This window comes from Eurypyga helias, unplaced genomic scaffold (assembly GCF_000690775.1).
Source record: "Eurypyga helias isolate BGI_N326 unplaced genomic scaffold, ASM69077v1 scaffold321, whole genome shotgun sequence".
Classification (NCBI taxonomy): Eukaryota; Metazoa; Chordata; class Aves; order Eurypygiformes; family Eurypygidae; genus Eurypyga; species Eurypyga helias.
The window spans coordinates 37,284-58,047 of NW_010229992.1; the positions used below are offsets into that span (position 1 = coordinate 37,284).

Here is a 20,764-nt window from a genome sequence, read left to right on the forward strand (position 1 = left end):
CAAACCGCACTGAGCTCCAAAATGCCTGTTGTTGCCAGTTTAATATTCCGAGTTTCGTAAATCTTCAGGCCTGCAAAAAGCCGTGCTAGGAAAACTGGGAAAAGCCTCCCTGTATCCAGAAACAAAGGATAAAGCTATTTAAGATAATTTTATAGTATTATAAAATTACTTGGATCAAATGTCTAGCTAACACTTTATCTCTCGCTCTGGTCTTTATGCTGAACACAGGTTTTCTTTTTCTTCCCGTGCCACATTCTTGTCACAAGCCTTTGAAGAGCTTGATTGCACCCATAGCTCTCATACTTAGGTGTCCCAAATGGCAGTGCATGGTCTTGCTAATAAAACCTTTCTATTATACTACTCTTTTTATGGGATGTCTGAAATAAAACTTACCTTTTGTGTTTTTACGTGCCTAATTTCACAGAACATCTGCCAACCTGCCAGGTTTGTGATCGTATTTTACCATTACTGCAAACAGTTTGGGGCCATCCCCCTTCTACAAAGAACTGTGTTTTATGGGTAAAAAATGTAGGGAATAAAAATATTTGATCCCTGAGTACATATGGAAAGCTCCAGTGGAAACTCAAAACATACAAATGCATTAAGTTCTGATTGCCTCTGGGATTGCTGTGTCTCTCACTTTCCATAGAATATACTGTAAGGCTGCTCTGATTTATTTATGTGGACTAATGACAAGCAGTAAAAAGAACCACATCTCTCTGTTTAACTCTCTACCTAACCTCAAAATCAACTGATCTGTATTCAGATATGCGTTGCTTTTTATCCAGAAGATAAGTAAATAGTTAAAGGGTAATATTTAGATGTCCATAATTGCATTAGCTTTATGGATAAATCAATGGTAATAAAATACAACTGGCTTAACAACATATTACAAGCCTACTTGGGTAATGAGGCTTCTTCCTGATGGACAGAAATGACAGAAGCAATCTTATTCTTTTCTTAATCTAAACAGCAGAGTTCCCAGGCCGAAATTCTTCCAAAGTAGTGTTTGGGTGTTATAGAGGGTAGACCAGTTCAGCAAAACAAATGGATTTGCCTTTCCACATAATGAAAATAGATTGAGATTATTGTCCTGAACCTTAATCTCAATGTATATGTTACTGTGGGCACCAACTTGAAAGTGCTGGGCATATTCAACTCTTGCTTCGGTGAAACGTACGGAACTAACAGGAGTCACGCATATACTTGGCGATCTCTGCACTGAGTGTGTGACAGACAGTTTTGGTCAATGTTACCTCTATATTCTAGTGGACCAACCATACACTGAGTTACATCTGACTTTCAGGAGAATAATTTTGTGTGGGGTTGGTTTTTTTCCTCCCCTTTATTTTTTTTAATTTTCCAAAATACAGCTGTTAAGAGCATCTTCTAATTCTATATATAGGTCACATTGCAGGATTACACTGGTGGCTGTTACTAAATATGGTAGGATAAGAGATCAAGGGCAGTTTAAAAGAAGTTGCTGTTTTGACATGTAAAGCCTTATTTTACAATATTATTAGCGTTATATCTGCAGCTGTTGCTGAGAACACCAAGCCAGCTCTTTTGAAGCATGGTTGACTGATGGATGCAAACATCTATTGGCCCTCTCTAAGACTTTAAAAAATATCTTATTGTACTTGCAGAAATGTAGATGTTGAATTCTGCTATAAGCATACACCTTTATGGGCATATTGCAGAAGATACAGGCATTTTAACATGTTTGAAATACTGGAACTTTGCATTTTGTCTGCAGTGTGGTAGTGGTGATGAAAAAAGTTGTAATCACAGATTTAATTGATTTACTGTGAAGAAATTAACATAAGGACATTTTCTCGCCTTCTAATTTACTAAATTGCATCTTCTCAAAATATACAAAATTTGCTTTATTTCATATAGGAGTACTTCTGAGGGAGTACTATTTTGAGGAAGAAAGAATTTGCATGTGTAATTTGTACTGCATTTCTTATATGTCAGATCTGTTAATAATGCCATTTATCTTGAGCCTTGGGACATGCCAGAGGAGCAAGCTACCTTTGTGTGTGTTCTCCATTGGTTATGCATTCCCCTCACGCACTTGTATGTCCTCCTATAGCCAATTAGTCCTTGCTGCTCCCCTTTGCCTAATAAATCATGGCTCTGTCCACTAGTGACACTGGGACTAATGTGAATGTAGTTCTGCTTCTGAGCGGGGCCTTGTAGAACACACTGTAAAAATTGTCAAGTGTTTGACCTGTGACAAAAGCCTAGAGTATTTTATTTGAAAGCACAAAAATATTGTTTGAAAGAAGGGGTAAAAAGCTGATTGATGTGATGAGTGAAAAACATTCTCATGGATGTTTAATCACAGTACATTCTTTTTCACAGGCTTAAATGGAATCTCAAAATAGCATTCTGTATTCTAGCACTTGGTTTCTGTACTTCTGTGAAATTAATGGTCTAGTACATACTAAAAAAATCCAGCTTCAGTCAGTTACATCAGACTCCAAAATAAAGAATTGTTTTTTAGGGTTTTTCAAGCAAATAAAATTATCTTTAAGAAGAATTTATTAACATTTTACAATGAAAAATCAGTTAAGTTTGAATCAAGTATGTGATATCCAGGAGGAACAAATGGTAATTGAAGGCAGGGGGGAAAAAATACCACAATAAATAAAAAATGTGAAGGATTGCTAGGGAAACAGTAAATGAGAAGTTATAAAGCAGAGAAGATTGATAGAAGACACTGAGGATGTTAGAGAGTTGTCTGATAAGTAAGCTGAGAAGGATATGGGTAAGAGGATTGTGTTGCAGCAAACTAACAATAAAATAATGAGGATGTAAAGTCATGAGTAACCACGTTGGCCAAGTAGCAACTTCCAAAAAATATATTTGCATTTCTTTAGAGAAAAAAGTCCTTTCTATTCAAATCAGAAGAGACAAGGGATGTGCTTCCAAACCTCTTAATAACCAAACAAGATGATACTAATATCTATTCAGCTCTGATAGTTTATAGCTGAGTTCCAAGAAAATGCTTGGAAGACTTCAATGGCTGCTGAAAATTCATCTCTGGAATAATGGCTCTCTGGGAATCACCACTGGGCAGGAAAGTGATATTTTCAAGCATTCAGTGAGATTTAGGACATATCTGGGCAATATTGAGTACTTTTTTCAGTGATTTGGAAGAAATTGTAAAATCATTACCAATGTGCAAGTGAGACGAAAGTATTGAAATAGTAAAAGTATGGCAAGGCAGGGACAGAGCGCTGTTCATTTTACTCGAGAAGCTGGGCCCATTAAATGAAAAAAGTACCTTTTAAAATAGCCGAAGTTATTTGTTTAAAAAACTGGAAATGCAGACCAAAGTGGACGGCATTATGGAAAGCAGCAACTCTGGAAAACATTTAGGAGTCAGTGAATAAATAATTCAGATTGATTTTCTACTATGTTGCTGTGGCACAAAGAGCTAATTCAGTCTTTATGAGTATGAACAGGAATAGTAGGTGGTAGGAAGAAGTGATTTTATTTCTAAGAGTGGGATTGATGAGGCTAGTGCTGAAACACTGGATCTGCTTCTGGTATCCACATTTGGAACAGGGATTTAAAAATGGTTGCAGAACAGGCTGAATATCTTAACTTAGGGCTTGAGAAAATGCCTTAAAAGAAACATAAAGATTTAAATCTTTTTAAAGGTACCAAGAAGAATGTTAGTTATATATAAATACCTTCCTAAGAAGAAAGTGCAAGCTATTGAAGATTCTTTTTATTGCAGCAAAGATACTGAAATTAGAAGTACAGTCTATTATTAATAGATGGGAACATCATTTGGACACAACAGCAAGAAAAAGGAGTTCTCAGTCTTTCAGAATATCAAAACTGTAAAACGTTAAAAAGTTTTCCTTCAACTGGTTGCAAGCTATTGAGCTATTGGATTCAGCATAGGATAAGTGAGGGAATATGCTGGTCTGCAAGTAGTCAGTCTAGAGAACACTGCTTTCTTGGCCTGAAGTGTATGAATACTGAGTAGTTTTTTGTTCCTCATCATGGGGTAAATCACAAAAGGTCAACATTAGCTCAGGACAAAAGTTGTGTAACTGTCCTGAGAATTACAGCAGAAATCTTTTAATTGCAGTATTAAAATGTTTATTCAGGGCAGCTCAAAAAGTGAAAGCAGGTAGATATATGGAGAGGTGGCTTGGGAATATAACCTGTATATTTATTGTCTAAGAGTAAAAGAAGAATCTGAATAAGCTCTTCTAAAAAAGATTCAAACCACTTAGTGCTCATTTGACTTAATTTTGGGGATTGTAGCGCCAGCAGAATGGACGAAACATTTTTCAGGAAGGGACAGTATAGTAACATAGTAATTTATAGCATTAAATAGATGCATCAAAGTGTGTGGACATGAGGACTGCTGTATAGAAGGAGGGTAATTCCTGAATGCCAGTATCCTGAAATCTGCCAGTATCTTGTTGCTGTACCATTATCAGTACCAGATGATGAGTGATTTTGTTGTTGTTTAAGAATTAACAGATTAGTGTCTTGAATTGATTTCCTTCAGTCTCCATGAAGATACTAGTGACTAAATACCTTGCCTAAGAGAGCAGATAATACCTTGAGCTGTTTGAGAGATGACAGAGATGTTGAGGAAAAAAAAATCCCTGCTTAGGAACTATTGTGATATTCTTCTTTCCCCCTTTAATCAGTCCGTCCCTTCCATGCAAGTTCACAGGGTATTGCTTTTTACTGGTCTTGATTCTGGAATTCATCTCTATTAGGTAGTCCTGTAAATTCTTTCCTGGTCATGTTTATAACGTGTCTCTGTGCACAGGATTTTCCTTAACTGTGAGCTGTTTCTTTCATGTGTGTTGCATTTGCACTTTTCTTATCCCCTAAGAAGACACTGATTTCTCATGGATGAAAAAACTCAGTGAGGCAGTTAACAGTGCAGTCAGACAGCAAATATGGTCGGGACGCACAAATGCCTGTTATAAATAATCTCCTCACCCTTTCTTCTCTCTCCAAAACATAATCCTTTGTACCTGATAGTGCACCCTGTATACCTTTTTTTTTCAATCCCAGAGGAACCAACCGCCTCTTATCATGTTAGGGCCAACACTGTGTTTTGTCCCAGCCACAGAAAAAGAGTTTGGGTGGGGCAAGTGGCATCCACACAGCATAGCTGAATTCTTTCATTTACTGTCCTAAGGGATGCTGCTAGCTTCTACCAGGCAGTATTGGGAACATTTTCTTATGCAGCTGACTAGGTGGAAGTGTTAAGCACTTGTGTCATACTAATGGGCCCCCAGTGGGGAATTGCTAGATCTTTGGTATGAAATGTCTCTGAAGTAACTTTCATAATAGTGTTTCGCAAGGTAGCTACACAGCTGAGGCTGTATACGTTCCTCTCGTTGACTGCCTCTGAAGAGGATACAGCAAAACAGAGAGTTTTCAAGGAAGCGTTTGTCTCAGCAACCAGGCAAAGTGACTTTTTGCAAGAGTATCATCCTGTTTACTTTGCCTAGCTTTTTGTCTTCTTTTGGCTCATTTCATAAGCACTACCTGGAATATCCTGTGACTGCCAGTGTACTTCCAGATGATGGACACTCAGGCTACATTTGAAATACTTAAAAAGATCGTTATACAATTCTCGCATGTTCTTTGCTTCTCAAATTATTGTTACCCATCTTTAATGCTCAAACTCTACTGTACAAATGCCCTCTGCAGTAGGAAGTTACCGTTAGAGCATGAATCACTGTCCTAAGAGGTTTACCGATCGAACGGAAAAATGACATGCAAGATGGTGGTGGAGTTTGACCATGGGGTTTGCCCATTTTTTAACTATATAATCGAACTTAAAAATTGGATGGAAAGGTTCCCTATTTCAACCCATCGTACTTCAGGTAAGGCTTGAGTTTTGCCCAAGTATAGCTGGGAGAGAACTCTGAGAAGTTCAGTCTCTGAGGGAAATGTTCTTGGCAGTTCAGGATGTCATACTCCATCTTGTTCATGGCATCTTCCAAGCAAGTCATTGGAGAGCCAGTGTCCCACTGTGCCATCTTACAGCTCTAACATGAAAATAAAGAGTGTATAAGCAGAATGCAGTTCAAAACCAAAATACCCTCCCAACCATAGAAAGGCCATAGACCTTACCTTCTAAAACATCTTCTTAATTCTTGTAAAAATTAGATAGCTGCCTTGATCCTTCACAGGTAGAAGTCGTCTTGATTTGATTTTGAAGACCTATTGGTTTGGATAAAATGAAAGGTAGATTTATTTGCAAGTTACTTGTGTACTGTACATTCAGCAGAAAAAAAACTGTCACTGGCAATTTAGCAGGGGACTAACACTCATTACTATCCTATAACAGGGGATGTTAGTCACAGAGAAGAAACAGGAGATTTTTTTTTCCTATGAGAAATTTGCCCAACACCACAAATCAAACAGTAGCCATTAATGTCACTGAAAAACATGGCTGAAAGGCTTGAAGTTGCTATGTTAATATTTAGCCAAACCCGTAGTTTCTACACAGAGAAAAACATTCTGTTTCAGCATGTAAATGGACAAGCAAGTTCTGGAAGAGAGGGGAGTGGAAAAGTCCTAAGCGACACCAACTCTGTATGAATGTTACCCAAACAGAGGCCAGGATAGAAGCAAACTGTCCACAATTCCATGTATGTATAGTTCTAGCAAGATGTTTGAAATAAACCTCCTCTCTGTTGTCAGGAGGCTTTTGTGTGCTCCAGAGAGGGACATGCTGTGGAAATCCATATGCTCTTCCTACTAGCCACAGAACTGTAATTTTTTTTGCTGAAAAGATTACATATCCCCTTCAGCCAAGCTCACCTTTATAGAGTTGAAAAAGAGCCTGCAAACGTCCCAAAAGCCTGTCCCTCTTTTAGAGGGTTCTGCTGCAGTAATTAGGACATACCTTTACAAAGTTGGCAAGGTCAGGCACTCAAAGTTGGGAAATTCCTTTGTCCTAGTAACTTTGCTAGATCTCCCAAGCTGTAAATTCAGAGATAAACCTTACTAAGCAGCACTTTCTGGGGCACATTACCCATAGCTTGATAAAACGTCTATATGCAAGGAAATAAAAACTATCCTAAATGTACTTAATTGCTTAATAGCAAGTGGAATTTGCTGAATTTTGGATGTTTGATCTTGAAGGCATACTATTGCACTCATGCTGTTCTCTGTGTTGGATGTTTCAGAGTTTCATTTTTGCTGCAGAAAAGAAGATAAGCTCAAAGTTAATGAACCACACACGAGTTCTCTTGACTTTACCCATAGAGCTTGTGAATCCTTTGGACCGAGAAGTCCATCTTGGGTGATCTGCAGGTGTAATGCATAAATGGCACTGGGTTATCCTCTGAGATTTAATGTAGTTTTTAAGACATTCTTCATTTTCAGAAAGGAAACTGCTTGTCAGTTGTGAGGAAATCATGGCAAACCCTAATTCCTAGGTGAAGGTCTATCTGCCTAATGTTATTTTCTGTTATTTTAAAAAATCTAGGCTGTGTAATGATGTAGTTAGTTTAACCAAGTGCTTGTAATTGTTTGGTTTACTGAGTAATTTGTATCACTATAGCATCTTCACACAAAACTACACAAGCACTCTGCAAACATTAATTAAACTCTTGTGACACCTCTGAGGTGGAGGCAAGTCCTGTTCTCGTTCTTCAAATCGGGAAAATCATGGGCAGACAAATCGGTGGAGCAGTTCCTTGATACACATCTTTTCAACATGGCCACCTAAAGATGTTTCTGTTCTGTCTCCGCCCAATGATTCCTTCACCTGTGCCAGTTCAAGTGTTTGCATAGTCTTATACTTAAAATAGGATTCATTCATAAACATTATGTATTTGTTTTCCTAATCTATTTCTTTTTTCTGATTGGGGCACAGTCCCACATAGAGCTGTATTAGCATAATTAAGGAAAAATAACCAGTGGGGAGAGAGTCTCTTAAACCAGTTCACCATACGTTAATAAACTGTGCCATAGAGGGATGGTATTGGATCCCACTGAAGTTAGCAACAAAATCATTGCAGTTTTTGCCTGTCTTCAGCAATGCCAAAAAGAGAAGCAGAGTTCTGGTTGCTTACATGCAAAGGAAAAAAAAAAAAAAAAAAATCCCACAACCTTTTCTTCCCTTAATGAACAAAACCCCCTTATTCTAGCTGTAACATGCTGCTTGCTGACTTGCTTGTATATTAATAACATAAAAACCTAAACATTCTCTAGTTGGAAAAAATACTTCTTTTTAATCTGAGGATTAAATCACTAATCATGGGCTGTTAAATCACAGAGTATTAAATCACTAATTGCAGCTACTATATTATGTCACATCCCAAACAAAATTAGTAACACCAAGTTTATGTTAAGAAAATGAGATGTCAGAAAGGTGGCTCTGGGAAAGAAAAAAACCCAACACTAAGGCCATATCAGTATGATGATAAAGTTAAGATTTTCAGTCATGCACAAGACAGGAGATTCAGTGTTAGCCTTAATTCTGTACCTCTGCATCTGTACGTCATCGTAGAGTTCCTAAATATATCTTTTATGGTCTTCACGTTGTTTTGACGCCTGTGAAAAAACAGACTGGTTTAATGCAATCCTTTTACTACATCTTTCAGCCATGAGGATATTCTTCCCTGGCTCATCTTTTATCTGCAAATGGGTTTGCTTACTATAATTATGGGAAATAATTGTCTCTCTGAATTAATTTCTTTCTGTGGTGCTCATCACAGAATCTATTTCATCGAGCTGTAAAGTAAACAGGATTTTCTTAACCCCTCCTTTCACATGTGGGAAACAAACCAAAGCCAAACTTTTTTGCAAGTGACCACCCTGAATTAACTGAGCCTGAGCACCAATAGCTCTAAATGAATTTCTGCAGATTTCAGGTTGTTCATTGCGGCATGAAGACTATCGTCCAAGAGTAGAATTCAAACTCTTGTAAATTTTATTTTATTTTAAGGCTGACAGGGGTTGCAGCTTTTAGTTAATACCGAACCAGGCATTTGAACCAGCATTTAAGAAGTGAACATCTCTTTACATCCTTATTGGTACCTTTGTGCCAGTCAAGCTCTTTAACAAAAGTTGTAAAAGTCAAATGTGTGGCAAACAGTTTAACATTTTATTTTTGTTCACAGTGCTTGTCTCCATAGCTGCATTTTTTTCTTGAATTTACAGCTTCTGTCAGTTCTGTAGTTTTAAGAGGCAGTTTAGCTGATTTAGGAAGTGAATCAGTAGGTTTAATGGACTACACGGATCTTACTTTAAACGGCTAATTTTCAATATCCTTTGGGCTATTTGAGACAAGCAGGAATAGTGGTGCTGGTCTGATCTGATTATATTTCATTGTAGCCTCCAATGATTGACTATTTAGTACATTTGAATTGGGAGAAAAAGCTTTTTGGCTTTTACACTGGCAGTTCATACGGATTTCAATTTAGTAAAAGCTGGAAGTAGTTTACTATCTTTATGTGATGTCTCCATGAAGTTTGGTGTGGCTAAAAAGTAAAAAAAAGAAAAAAAGAAAATTAAAAAGGCCCAACCAGTTTGAATGGAAGAGGTTGACTTCATCTGGGAGCAGATCTAGCTGCTTGCCTGAATTCTCACTGTACAGCTGAGGCAGTCTGAAGGAGCTCTGCAACTTTGCATCTTGTGCTGTACCTAATTTATAGAAGGACTGTCAGTTTGGTCTTTTTCTCAGAACTATGATTAATTTAAAATGTACATGGCTTTGGCCTACCTCTAATGTGGCTGTTTATTCGGGGTGATACTGTTGTAAGAATTCTCATGACAGTGACCAAACAAGAAGGTTAAGCTTTATTTAGTTTTATGTGAGGTAGCGTTGTGGTTTAACTCCAGCAGGCAACTAGGCACCACACCAGTGGGATGGGAGAGAGAATCAGAAGGGTGAAAGTGAGAAAATGCATGGGTTGAGATAAAGACAGTTCAGTAGGTAAAGTCAAAGCCTCACACACAGGCAAAGCAAAACAAGGAATTCCTTCACCGCTTCCCATCAGCAGGCAGGTGTTCAGCCATCTCCAGGACAGCAGGGCTCCATCACACGCCGTCACTCCAAACATCCCGTTCTTCCTTCTTCTTCCCCCAGCTTTATATGCTGAGCATGATGCCATATGGTATGGAATATCCCTTTGGTCAGTTGAGGTCAGCTGTTCTGGCTGTGCCCCCTCCCAGCTTCTTGTGCACCCCCAGCCCACTTGCTGGTGGGGTGAGAGGCAGAAAAGGCCTTGACTCTGTGTAAGCACTGCTCAGCAGTAACAAAAACATCCCTGTGTTATCAACCCTCTTTTCAGTACAAATCCAAACCACAGTCTCATACTAGCCACTAAGAAGGAAATCAACTCTATCCGAGTCAGAACCAGCACGGGTAGATACATGTGAAAATAGCTATACAGTAGGAAAGCATTGCAGCACAGATTTTCGTGTCTCCTTTCACCGGTGGTACTTCTTATGCTTATCCACATACAACAGGGGTCCTCTATTCTTTCAAAACTTGGTAGCATCAGTTTAGAAAATTGGATTGTCTAATCATGCTGCCTTCTGATGACTGAACAGATACTTGTCTCATAAACTACTGATTTTTGCAGATACTGTCGTGCCAGTGAGGAAGGTGCTTTCTTGAATTGCAGCAAGGTATCAAATACAATCTTTACAGATAACACAAAATGTTAATTATCTCTGTAAATATAGTGAGAATAAAAAACAGAAATAGAGTTTCTCTATGTATTTGTTAGAATCCTTAAATCTTAATTTTTGCCAATTAAAGTATAAACTCTGTCAATAGATCTCTTCTGTTCTGTAACTGGAGGCAATGCTCTTTACAGTACATACAGTACCACCCTTGGTTATTTTGTTCTGTCAGTATAATCACAGTGTGTTTTCCGGGTATCTTTAAGCTTTCCATTGGAAACTGCCAAAATATTTTCTTGTACTGGTTTGTTTAGATTGTACAGTTTTGACATATTTCCTGTTTTGGACAAATCTCCTCTCTGAAAAGCCATGGTGAAACTTCAGGGGCAGATTAATACAAACTTTTGGTAAAGATCTCCAGTGTGCATGTCTCTCTTGATAGACTTCTTTATGTAGCCTATGTTTAGATACTTCAAGTTTTGTTGTGTATATTGTGAATGTTGATTATTGTTCAGACTTTGGGAGCCAGACACCTTTGGGCCTGGTTTAGATCCTCACATCTGTGTGGTACCTTTATGTTTAAAAAAATCAGCATGCTTCCCTTCTGTTAAAGCACAAATTTATTTTCAGTGTAGTTTTCTTGAAGCTTCTCATAGAATCAGATGTTAAATTCTGAATTTGCAATCAGAGCGGATAGTTGCCTCTGCATGGGATGATGGGTACACTCCCTCCTTCTCCCTCCTTCCATGTCAGCTCAGATCCCTTCCAGTTGAAATGAAGCTAATCTTAAGATGTATAAAGTAGTGAAGACAATTTTTCAGAAAGACCTATGCTAACTCCACTGTATAAAAAATTCAGTTGCTCCTACCTTGTGGAAGTCTGCTGTGTTTGTGCATGTGTTCTCGTGTGTCTTCTGTTGAATGTTGCCTAATTTCTTTTGATACCTGACTAACCTCATTGCAATTTCCTCAATTGTAGAAGTGGCAGAAAACTTTTACATAACATGAACTAATCGCAGCAGGTCTGTTCTGTCCTAGCTGTTGAATTATTCTGTGACTATTATTCAAGTCCCTCAGTATTTGGCATTTATTTAGATGATTGATGACAGGCAAATTAGATCACAGGCTCAGGGCAGGGTTAAGTATTTTCTGGTGTATTTTTACAGTATTTGCTGAGGTGAAGCCCTGATCATGAATCAGAGGTTTAAATCCTGCAGCAGTATGTATTATTGATGGTATGCAGTACTGCCCTCCTCAGTACCATGTACAATATCCCTGTTTCTGGCACAGTGCAGACCCCCTCCTCAGGCTCCTGTTGGCAGAGCCCCATTGTGTCTGATGTACCGTTCCAGACTGCAGGCCAGTATGTGAGACGTGAGGTCTGTTTCTGCTGGGAAGGGACTTCAATGTCTCTGCCAGTAGGACAGCGAGGATGCAGTGTACGTTTGTCTTCTTCAACTACAGCACCTGGTAGATGAGGTCAGGACGGCGTCTCTTTTTCATTTTTGTGTGCCTCTAAGGCTAGATAAATACTGCAATTGTCATTACTTCTGAGTGGGGCTGATAGGAATAGGCAAGGAGGTAACTAAAAGCAAGATAGTTTGGCCAGTTACGGGTCTCACTAAGTCACGCTATGTGCGGTGGTTGAGTGCTGTGAGAAACTAGGCAGTAGAAAGCATCGCATACCTCTCTCAAGTTAAAACCACACGTGCTGAAGGGGATTGCACTGTTACTGTCTCTCTTTGTGCTAGATAATTCATCTTTTCCGGTATGCTTCGTGTCTGTGCTGACAGGATACTTCAGGTCACTAATTACTAATCTTCTGTTTGAGCTATACCAATGCTTATCACTCCTTCAGTACTTCAGTACTTGGCAGACTTGCAGTTGAAGAACAGATCTGGAAAACGAGGTGAGAGAAGAAAGAAAAAGTGAATACAAGATATCTTTAATCATGTTCAGATGCTATAGTGCTACCTATCCTATATGTTATTTACCTGTTACTTGTCTTTTGATAAGCAGATGCAGTAATGCTCACCCTAGTAGTTCATACAGCTATATGGATAACTCCCAAATTAATTTTTTCTTGTTGAACTTCTCTTGCAGGGTAGATGAAAGTTGATCAACCCAACAGCGATACTGAGTTTCTTGTGCAAAAAGAAAACAATTTAGAATAGTATGTACTTTAAGTCGTGGGGCTGTCAAGATGACACTGTTATTTTTGCTGTTTGTCTTCAGAAGCTGGACAAGTCTGACTTGGATAACTGGGAGAACATCAGAGGACCCCGTCTGTGGGAAGATTCCAGGGCTGTTCAGAAGCAACGGCGGGAGGCTCTTCACCTCAAGGCGGAGTGATTGAGCAAGCCTACTTTGGTGCCTCTGCAAGAAAAAAAAAGTCTAAGGCTGGAATCTTATTTTTTAATCCAGTGTCAGGAACAAACACTGGGGGGTGGGGAGGGGAGAGTGGGTTACACTGAGCAATTCATGCTGATGTGTATATAAGCAACTGTGAGATCAATCCAGAAGGCACTGCATTATATGAAGCTCTTTGTCTGCATTTACACAGAGTTCTATGGGCTGTATATATGAATTCTGAATTAAAAAAATAGCTGATTCTTCTACTGCAAATATCCCATTGTTTTTCAATCCCTATCATTCAAAACTGAGATGCTTCAGTAAGGAATAACATTTCAGGAGTCACTTGTGCATCCAGTGCACCAGAAGTTTGTCATCTAATGACAGCAACAGTGCTCTCTGTGTGTGACCAGATAAATGCTGCTTCAGGGAGCCCCTGCACAACTTCAGGCTCTTAAGCTTGGAAGGGACTCCGCAGGCATATGAGCCGTTCAGAACAGTGAGTCCATTTTTGGCTAAATAATATTCTTGTGTTTCATTTTCAGGAACTTGACTGTACAGAGGCATGTACAGACTGTCACCTGGTAAATGGCCAAATAGCATTTGCTTAGCTGTGGTTAGATTTTTGTGATTTGTTTATTGACACCTTTGTGCAGGCAGGACCTTTGTGCTGGAACATCTCAGTTTAAGTTGGAAGAATTCTTCCTCACTAAGAGCTGTGCTGTGTCTCTGTGAGCAGGTATTGTAGCAGAATCTTCTTGAACCACTATACAGTGGCAAAGCTCATCTTACTTGTATTATTACATGTGTATTTGTGTAGATGCACAGAAAGTTTTTATCTTTTGATGAATTCTTCTGAAATGCTTGTCTTTTTATATTTGTCTTTTTGTGCTGAATGCTTGCTGTTAGAGGAAACCCTGCTAGCATTCAGGACCCTTCTGCTGAGACAGTTCAGTGAAAAAGCATCTAGTCAGTTTTTCAGACAAAATGAGGTTTGGCTTTTTTTACAACAGACTTGTAAAACGTCTCTTCAGGGGAATGGAGCACTAGAGCAGAGATTAACAGTAGATTCCAGTTTCAAAGCATTCAGTGACACCTATATATAAATCCTGTCTTTGGAAGAGGTGTGGCCTTATTTCTCTCTGCAAGACGTGTCAAATGCAATCTAAATGTCCTTTTGGACCCTTTTTTTTTGCCATTGACTCATTTATAAATTAAAACCAAACCCAACAATAACTTTCAGCAGGTGCAGAAGCTGTACTTTTCATAAAATGGGGAGAGCTGTTTCAGCAATTTCTCTTTATTGCCATGCACTTGGACAATGACTTCATGTTTTATGCTGTGCTTTTCTTAGCCAGTGAATTGGAAATAATACTTATGAAAGGCATGTTGAGAGTCAATTAAAGTCTCTTGAATTGTCATGCATCCTAAAGTAGAAGGCACTCCAGAAATGTGGAGAAATTATAGTTGACAACATTAGCAAGAGAGGCAAACTTCAATTGGTTCAGGACTCGTGCTTAGTTTGGCTGCTTATTTGAAATATCCTTTTGAAAGCCATGTCAGAGCACTTCTGGTTATCTCTAAGGCACCTGGGGACAACCTTGTTGAATTCCTGAATTGTTATTCTAAACATCTTTGCTAGGGGGGTCAGAGGTAATTAAATGCAATTGTCAGTCTGAGACACTGATTGACATTTTTGCATCCTCTTTGCTAACTGAAATATACGTGTCTGAGGGGAATGAAAACAAGGCTTTGTTGAGAGGTGTGATGTATTAAAGGTGTAAAACAAAGGACTGAAGAAGACAGATCTTCCCGTCAGTGTTGCTGAAATTAGAAGGAGGAAATCTGTCTAGGTGTCTGTGTGTATGCAGACAGTTTCAGAATCCCTGTTTTGACAATAAAGAAAAAAGGGTTTATCTCTAAAAGAAACTGTGGTGAGGTTGGTCTGTGGGATCTTCTATAACAAGAAAAGCAGTAGGACATACAAGTGGAGGGAATACAGTGCATCTGTCTCCAGGGATAGGGAGAGCTCAGTGTAGCACCAGTGGGTATCTAGCTGGATGGTTCCCAGCAACAGCTATCTGCAGTCCAAAATGCTAACCACATCTTTCTATGAGATCAGCCCTGTGCATCCTGCTTATTGAGCATGTTTCTCCTGTAGCACCTTAAATTTGCAGACTCATGTATGACCCAAAAGAGAAAATGCTCAATATCTTAGTTCAGCTGTAACACAGATGAAGGAGAGGCTTAGCGAAAGCTGCAGCTGTTCTGATACAAAAAAGATTTCAAAACCTGCTCAATAGCATAGCAGTTGAATTTCAAAGCTCCTAAATCATAGAATCATAGAATGGTTTGGGTTGGAAGGGACCTTAAAGACCATCTAGTTCCAACCCCCCTGCCATGGGCAGGGACACCTTGCACTAGACCAGGTTGCTCAAAGCCTCATCCAGCCTGGCCTTGAACACTCCCAGGGATGGGGCATCCGCAGCTTCTCTGGGCAACCTGTTCCAGGGCCTCACCACCCTCTTTGTGAAGAATTTTTTCCTGATGTCCAATCTAAACCTCCCCACTTGCAATTTCAACCCATTTACTCCTTGTCCTGTCACTACCTGCCCTTGTAAGAAGTTCCGCTCCAGCTTTCTTGTTGACCCCTTCAGGTACTGGAAGGTGCTATATGGTCTCCCCTGAACCTTCTCTTCTCCAGGCTGAACAAGCCCAGTTCTCGCAGCCTTTTGTCATAGGAGAGGTGCTCCAGCCCTCTGAGCATCTTCGTGCATATTTCTGGCCTCCTCTGGACTCACTCAAACTGGTTGATATCCTTCTTATATTGAGGGTCCCAGAGCTAGATGCAGTACTCTACGAGAGCAGAGTAGAGGGGGAGAATCCCCTCCCTCGACCTGCTGGCCACAATTCTCTGGATACAGCCCAGGATATGGTTGGCCTTCTGGGCTGCCAGCGCACACTGCAGGCTCATGTCCAGCTTTTCATCCACCAGTACCCCCAAGTCCTTCTCCTCAGGGCTGCTCTATTCTCTGCACAGCCTGTACTTGTGCTTGGGATTGCCCCAACCCAGGTGCAGGACCTTGCACTTGGCCTTGTTGAATTTCATGAGGTTGGCATAGGCCCCCCCTCTCCATCCTGTCCTGGTCCCTCTGGATGGCATCCCTTCCCTCCAGTGTGTCAACCGTGCCACACAGCTTGGTGTTGTCAGCAAACTTGCTGAGGGTGCACTCAATCCCACTATCCATGTCGCTGACAAAGATGTCAAACAGCACTGGTCTCAATACCAACCCCTGAGGAACACCGCTCATCATTGCTCACCACTCGGACATTGAGCCATTGACCACAACTCTTGAGTGCAACCACCCAGCCAGTTCCTTATCCACCATACATCTGGATGAGCAGCTGGGTCTTAAACATTGAGAATCAAGATGCAGATAGTAACCTTGCTGGTAGTGATACTCCAAGGTCTTGAAAATTGCTCCAGCTACCCAAAAAAGGTAGGGTATGGTGTATTAAAAGATGAGTGATGGGAATTTTAGACCATAATATAGAATGCACAAACTTCTGAAAAAACAAGCACACCCCATCATCAGCTGGGGACTAGTCCCAAAAAGCAGAGGGAGAGATCCGTTTCTTCACGGAGAAGCAGCAACTTGGATTGATTTAAATGTCAGTTGTTCATTGGATGTTTTACATGGACATTTTTTTGTTTAACTGTATGTGCATGTGTATAGGTGACACTTAAAACATGTTTCACCTTCTGAAATAACTACATCAACCCTTGTACTTCTTGATGATCTTGCACTTGATCACACAGCAGTTGCTGTGTTTGAATTTCTAGCACAAGTCCAGGGCAAGTTTCATTTTTGTATCTTGTACATTCTAGAGGCTTTTCTTTCTGTAAGAAATGGGAAAGCCTATTATTGTCCTTTGCTACTAACTACTTTTATGTCCACTGGAAAAAAATAAGTATAAAGAAACAGAGAATGATCTGAAGTCTTAGGGAAAGCAGAAAAACTGCTTTTTTAAAAACTATCTTTCTTACATAAAGATAGTCACAGAATTTTCCATAAACTTTTGTGTTTAAAAAGGCTGGATTTTGTCCTGTGTTTTTGTGGAAAACCTCTTTTCATCCTTCAGTGAAGCAAGATTCACAAAAAAATTCCACTCTATTTTAGACTGACTAACTAGAAGGTATTAATCAAAGGAAGGTAATTGCTCTCTGTTAGGCCTTCTTTTCCTACAAGGACTTGCAGCCAGATTCAGACAAGGTACAAACAGTCTCTAGACTTAGAAACAAAAACTCCATACAGATGTTTTCCTTAAACTTTTCCTCAGCCTGGGAGACCAAAGGAGTCTTTCATCCCAGTGGAATCAGACGGACCGTATTTTCTTGTTGAACATGTGCTCTAACTGCATGTTTAACTGTCTTGCTTGACACAGACAGGCAATTAAGCTTCACCCTCACCATCTCCTTGCTGCTTGGGAGGTGTGTTAAAATTAAATTCAACCAAAGCAGCAGCTTGTAGTGCTGCAGAAAGGGCATGTAAAATGTGGTTATACACTGCAAATGTGAAGAGTATGTGTCCTAGTCACAGGTCATTTGTGAAAGGAAAAAAAAAAACCCACAAAAGCCAAAAATGAGGGAGAACTGTGTATTGCCAGTGCCTCTGTAGAAGACATTTATGCACCCTACTTGGAGTCTCGCTTGACGTGGCTCAGTTGATGGAAACATAGAATCATAGAATCACTGGGTTGGAAAAGACCTTAGAGATCATCCAGTCCAACCGTATCTGTCCGCCACTAAACCATATCTCTCAGCACCTCATCTGCCCATCTCTTAAACACATCCAGGGATGGTGACTCCACCACCTCCCTGGGCAGCCTGTTCCAGTGTGTGATAACCCTTTCAGTGAAGAACTTCTTCCTTACGTCCAATCTAAACCTCCCCTGGAGCAGCTCGAGTCCATTCCCCCTCGTTCGATCATCTGTCATTAGGGAGAAGAGACCAACATGACCATACTTATTTAGCCTGTCTTTCTCAAGGTAGTTGATGGGATCCGTGATGTTCAGTAGCAACACCACTGTGGCTGTTCAGTGCCAAGCCTGTTATGGTACCAGCTCAAGGAAGCCCGGTGGCTGCCCGGAGTACGGCTTCATCCCAGGCAGGATCAGGGGTAAACCCATCTCTCTGCCCCCCAAATCCAGTCTGCTCTTTCTGACAGTGTTCTTCCCAAAAAGTAACAGCTCAGTCTCTGAGCTTCTCTTTTCTAATGGAGCTGGCTGTAAAATGTCACCCTCTTTTTTTAAAAAGTTCAGTGTCTACCAGGAATTGAAGAACAGTGGTTTGTAAATTAATTTGAAGATGTCCTGAAAAATGTAAGCTCAGAATCACAGAAACAGTTATTATATCCCCTTCACTGTGGCACCCAGCATACAATGGGTCTCTTTTTATCTGTAGATACACAATGCTCTGCTCTCTATTTTATGTACAAAGGAAATTAAATGTACTCTTTTCTTTAAAAGATGAGATCTTCATCCATCACCAGCTGTCAGTTTCTAATAATGTTGCCCAGAGAAGTGTTATCTGTGATTTAGTGGCTTTAGTGGACTATCTTTTGTTGAACAGAGGACAGCAGAATAAAATTTCAGCTTAATATAGCTCTTTTCATACTCCTCCTGAATAAACAGAGGAAAAGAGGAGAGCAAGAGCAAAGAATCTTGGTTTCCAGGCTCGAGTTTCTTCTGTTTTGCAATAGGTAGGGCATTTTAAGAAAGAAAAGGAAGGAAAATGAAAGTGGGGGGAAAAAAAAAAGGAAATAAGATAAAAGAATAAACGTGGAAAGAAAAAAGCTTAGGGACAAAAATAGTAATAGAAAACAGTGTGTTCTTTCTGACTGGCCCCTCTGGATAGAGTAGGAAGGAAAATTGTTTCTGTTTCAGGAAAAACTTTTCAGCTCAAAAAATACTCCTCTCAAGTCAGAATGAAAAATCAAGTAACACATTTTGCAAGCTAGTGGTTTTAGAAATACTTTTATTTGAGTGAACAGCAGGGTTTTATTTTGGTTTTCATGTTTTTGTATTCTTAATTGTTTTTCCTCAGGTAGCTTAACTCTGGAATTGAAAACCCACCACTGATCTTAAAAGTGCGTTTTTCACTTAAAAGACTCAGCACAAAATGCTTCAACAGTTTCCAAAACTTTTCACAAAAATTGTTATTATTAAGAGTAAAGATCTGTCAAAATGGATCCCTCACAGTGAACAAATTGCAAAGCGTCAATCAACCATACTATGCTGGGTTGACCCTGGCTGGAGGCCGGGTGCCCACCCAAGCTGCTCTGTCACTGCCCCTCTCAGCTGGGCAGAGGGGAGACAGTATTACAAAAGGCTCGTGAGTCAGACAAGGACAGGGAGGCATCACTCACCAGTTATCACTCTTCCCCGGCTCAGCTTTGGTCCCCATTTCTCTGCCTCCTCCCCCCAAGCGGCACAGGGGGACAGGCAATGTGGGTTGTGGTCAGTCCATCACACGCTGTCTCTGCTGCTCCTTCCTCCTCGGGAAGGGATCCTCACGCTCTGCCCTTGCTCCAGCATGGGGTCTGTCCCATGGGAGACAGTCCTTCACCAACTTCTCCAATGTGACTCCTTCCCACAGGCTGCAGTTCTTCATGAACTGATCCAGCGTGGGTCACTCCCATGGGGTGCCGTCCTCCAGGAGCAGCCTGCTCCAGCGTGGGCTGCCCATGGGGTCACAGCCTCCTTTGGGCATCCCCCTGCTCTGTCATGGGGTCCTCCCTGGGCTGCAGGGGTGTCTCTGCTCCCCCGTGACCCTCCATGGCTGCAGGGGAACCTCTGCTCCGGCGCCTGGAGCACCTCCTGCCCCTCCTTCTCCACTGACCTGGGTGTCTGCAGGGTTGTTTCTCCCACACATTCTCACTCCTCTCTCCAGCTGCAGTTGCTGTTGTGCATTTTTTCCCCTTTCTTAAACACGTGATCCCAGAGGTGCTACCCCCGTCACTGATGGGCTCGGCCTTGGCCAGCAGTGGGTCCATCTTGGAGCCGGCTGGCATTGGCTCTGTCAGACATGGGGGAGGCTTCCAGCAGCTTCTCACAGAAGCCAGCCCTGTAGCACCCTGGGTACCAAAACCTTGCCATGGAAACCCAGTACGTGGATTTTTTTAAAGATGCTGTAAAAGATATTTCATCAGCTGTACCAGTCAGTTCCTTCATCAATCGATAAATGCTGATCCTGCTTGCTGATGAGTGTGTGACTGCACACCTCTGTGGCCCTGTACACCAGCGTTCTCCCCACCAGATGCACACACCTGGAGTCAGAAGGTTGCACACTTGCAATTAACAATGGATTTTGCTACCCCATAACCCCTAAGAAACACCTCTGCCCTTACTGCATCCAATATTCTGCTATCCCAGGTAATGACTTTTACATGAACTGAAGTTGCCTCTAAAAACTAGTTCCCCTTCCTCCCTACTTTTTCTAATACTACAACCTAAATTTATTTCTGTTTAGTTCATCTTAAATAATGTCATTTTTATTAGGTATTCAAAGAGCATGCTCATGTGTTGAAAATAATAAGAAGAAACCCAACATTTTTCCAGTTTAAAAAAAGGCATTGCCCTTGTTGAAATGCTATGTCCAGGGTTTCCATAATTTTACATTACCTGTCAAGCAACAAATTGGCACCCAAAGACAGAAAGACTCCAGTCCTACTCACGTTCGTATATATTTGAAGTTACTCTAGTCTGTT

At 40.6% G+C, this 20,764-nt stretch overlaps 1 protein-coding gene across 1 annotated transcript in view; it reads left to right on the forward strand.

The window, feature by feature from the left end:
• The window catches only part of LOC104516289 (cytochrome c oxidase assembly protein COX16 homolog, mitochondrial), a 44,388-nt gene extending 31,393 nt beyond the window's left edge, over positions 1-12,995 (forward strand). Inside the window, exon 5 of the mRNA XM_010160576.1 lies at positions 12,879-12,995. Coding sequence (XP_010158878.1) covers positions 12,879-12,995 — 117 coding nt within the window. The remainder of the gene's footprint in view (positions 1-12,878) is intronic.
• Positions 12,996-20,764: the final 7,769 nt, after the last annotated feature.